This window comes from Acanthisitta chloris, unplaced genomic scaffold (assembly GCF_000695815.1).
Source record: "Acanthisitta chloris isolate BGI_N310 unplaced genomic scaffold, ASM69581v1 scaffold42846, whole genome shotgun sequence".
Taxonomy (NCBI): domain Eukaryota; kingdom Metazoa; phylum Chordata; class Aves; order Passeriformes; family Acanthisittidae; genus Acanthisitta; species Acanthisitta chloris.
In genome coordinates, this window is record NW_008677254.1 from 1 (window position 1) to 1,363 (window position 1,363).

Here is a 1,363-nt window from a genome sequence, read left to right on the forward strand (position 1 = left end):
TGCACGTTGCCCGGAGCAGAGCGCAGACACTTGGCCTTCCTGCCCCATCCTGAAGGATGCGGCAAGTTCTCACCCCGAGGAGAGCTACTCAGCTCTTTCAAAGTGCTCCCTAAAACACAGCTTGGCCTCGACCAGAAAGCACATAGTGTGATTTACCAGGGAGTCTCTCCTGTTTGCAGGTTTGAGCTGCTAACCAGGTGTCTGGCAGAAGGTTAGGGCAGATGAGTTGGACATAAGTGTTGGCAAGGTCATTCCAGGATGTGGATTGTCAGTGGCTGGGCGTGATCTTAGCTGGCATTTCTACCTAAGACTTGTATGGATTGTGGTTTGTTAAACTTGGGAAATCCTGTGCATTAACTGTTGGCATTTGATTTGTTCCTTTAAATAGGGATCCCAGCTCCAGCTGTCTACTTCGTGGATTATGTCACCAACTCCATATATCTTGAAGATATTGTAGACTCAATTACTGTTCAAGATCATATTTATGCTGTGCAGCGGAGTGGAGGTGATACCAGTAGCCTGCAGAACTTAGCAGAGAAGATGGGAGAGCTGTTGGCAAGAATGCATGACGAAGATATCATCCATGGGGACCTAACAACTGCCAACCTGCTCCTGCGGCCTCCCATGGAGAAGCTGGACTTGGTGTTGATAGACTTTGGACTCAGTTTTATTTCAGCACTTCCAGAGGATAAAGGAGTTGATTTGTATGTTCTGGAAAAAGCTTTCATTAGCACTCATCCAGATGTTGAGACAATGTTCAAAGCTCTGCTAAAGACTTATGCAGCTACATCTAAAAAGTCTGGTCCTGTGATCAAAAAGCTGGATGAGGTACGACTGAGGGGAAGGAAGAGGTCCATGATTGGGTAGAAGAGAGTGGGCTTAAGGATGGGGGAAATAATAAGTTCTGCCTATAGGGTTATTTATATTTCTAGTTGGTTTTATTTCACAGATGACTATTTTGATAACTGTGTCTTCCAATAAATACATTTGACTGAGTGTAAGTGTCACAAAGTAACCAAAGTAATTGTGAGATTGGTGCATTGACAAGAGAGAAACAACTAAAGGTCACTTCTTTCCGAAGTGTTAAGTATTTCTTCTATGAAGTAATTTGCAGTGTCATTCCACTCATCCACTTTGTGTGGTTAGAATCATACAGAGGAGTATTTCTCAGCCTGTAGACCAGGAATTTCCAGGAGGTTCTTAACCTGGGCATACCAGAACATCTACTAAAGGGACTGAGGAAAACAAATGTGCTATTTTTCTCAGAAGGCTTTACAACAAAGTGTTTAAATCCATCATAAATAACTACACATCCTGAAAATTTCCAGGAGAGCTGAATTCTGGGACATGGACAATGCTGAAA

The 1,363-nt window shown here is 43.2% G+C and overlaps 1 protein-coding gene across 1 annotated transcript; it reads left to right on the forward strand.

The window, feature by feature from the left end:
* Window positions 1-388: 388 nt before the first annotated feature.
* TP53RK (TP53 regulating kinase) lies at window positions 389-1,004 on the forward strand (the record flags this gene model as incomplete). The annotated part of the gene is made up of 1 exon (XM_009076420.1): window positions 389-1,004. A coding segment is annotated over one exon (479 nt), but the record flags the coding sequence as incomplete, so codon positions are not given.
* Window positions 1,005-1,363: the final 359 nt, after the last annotated feature.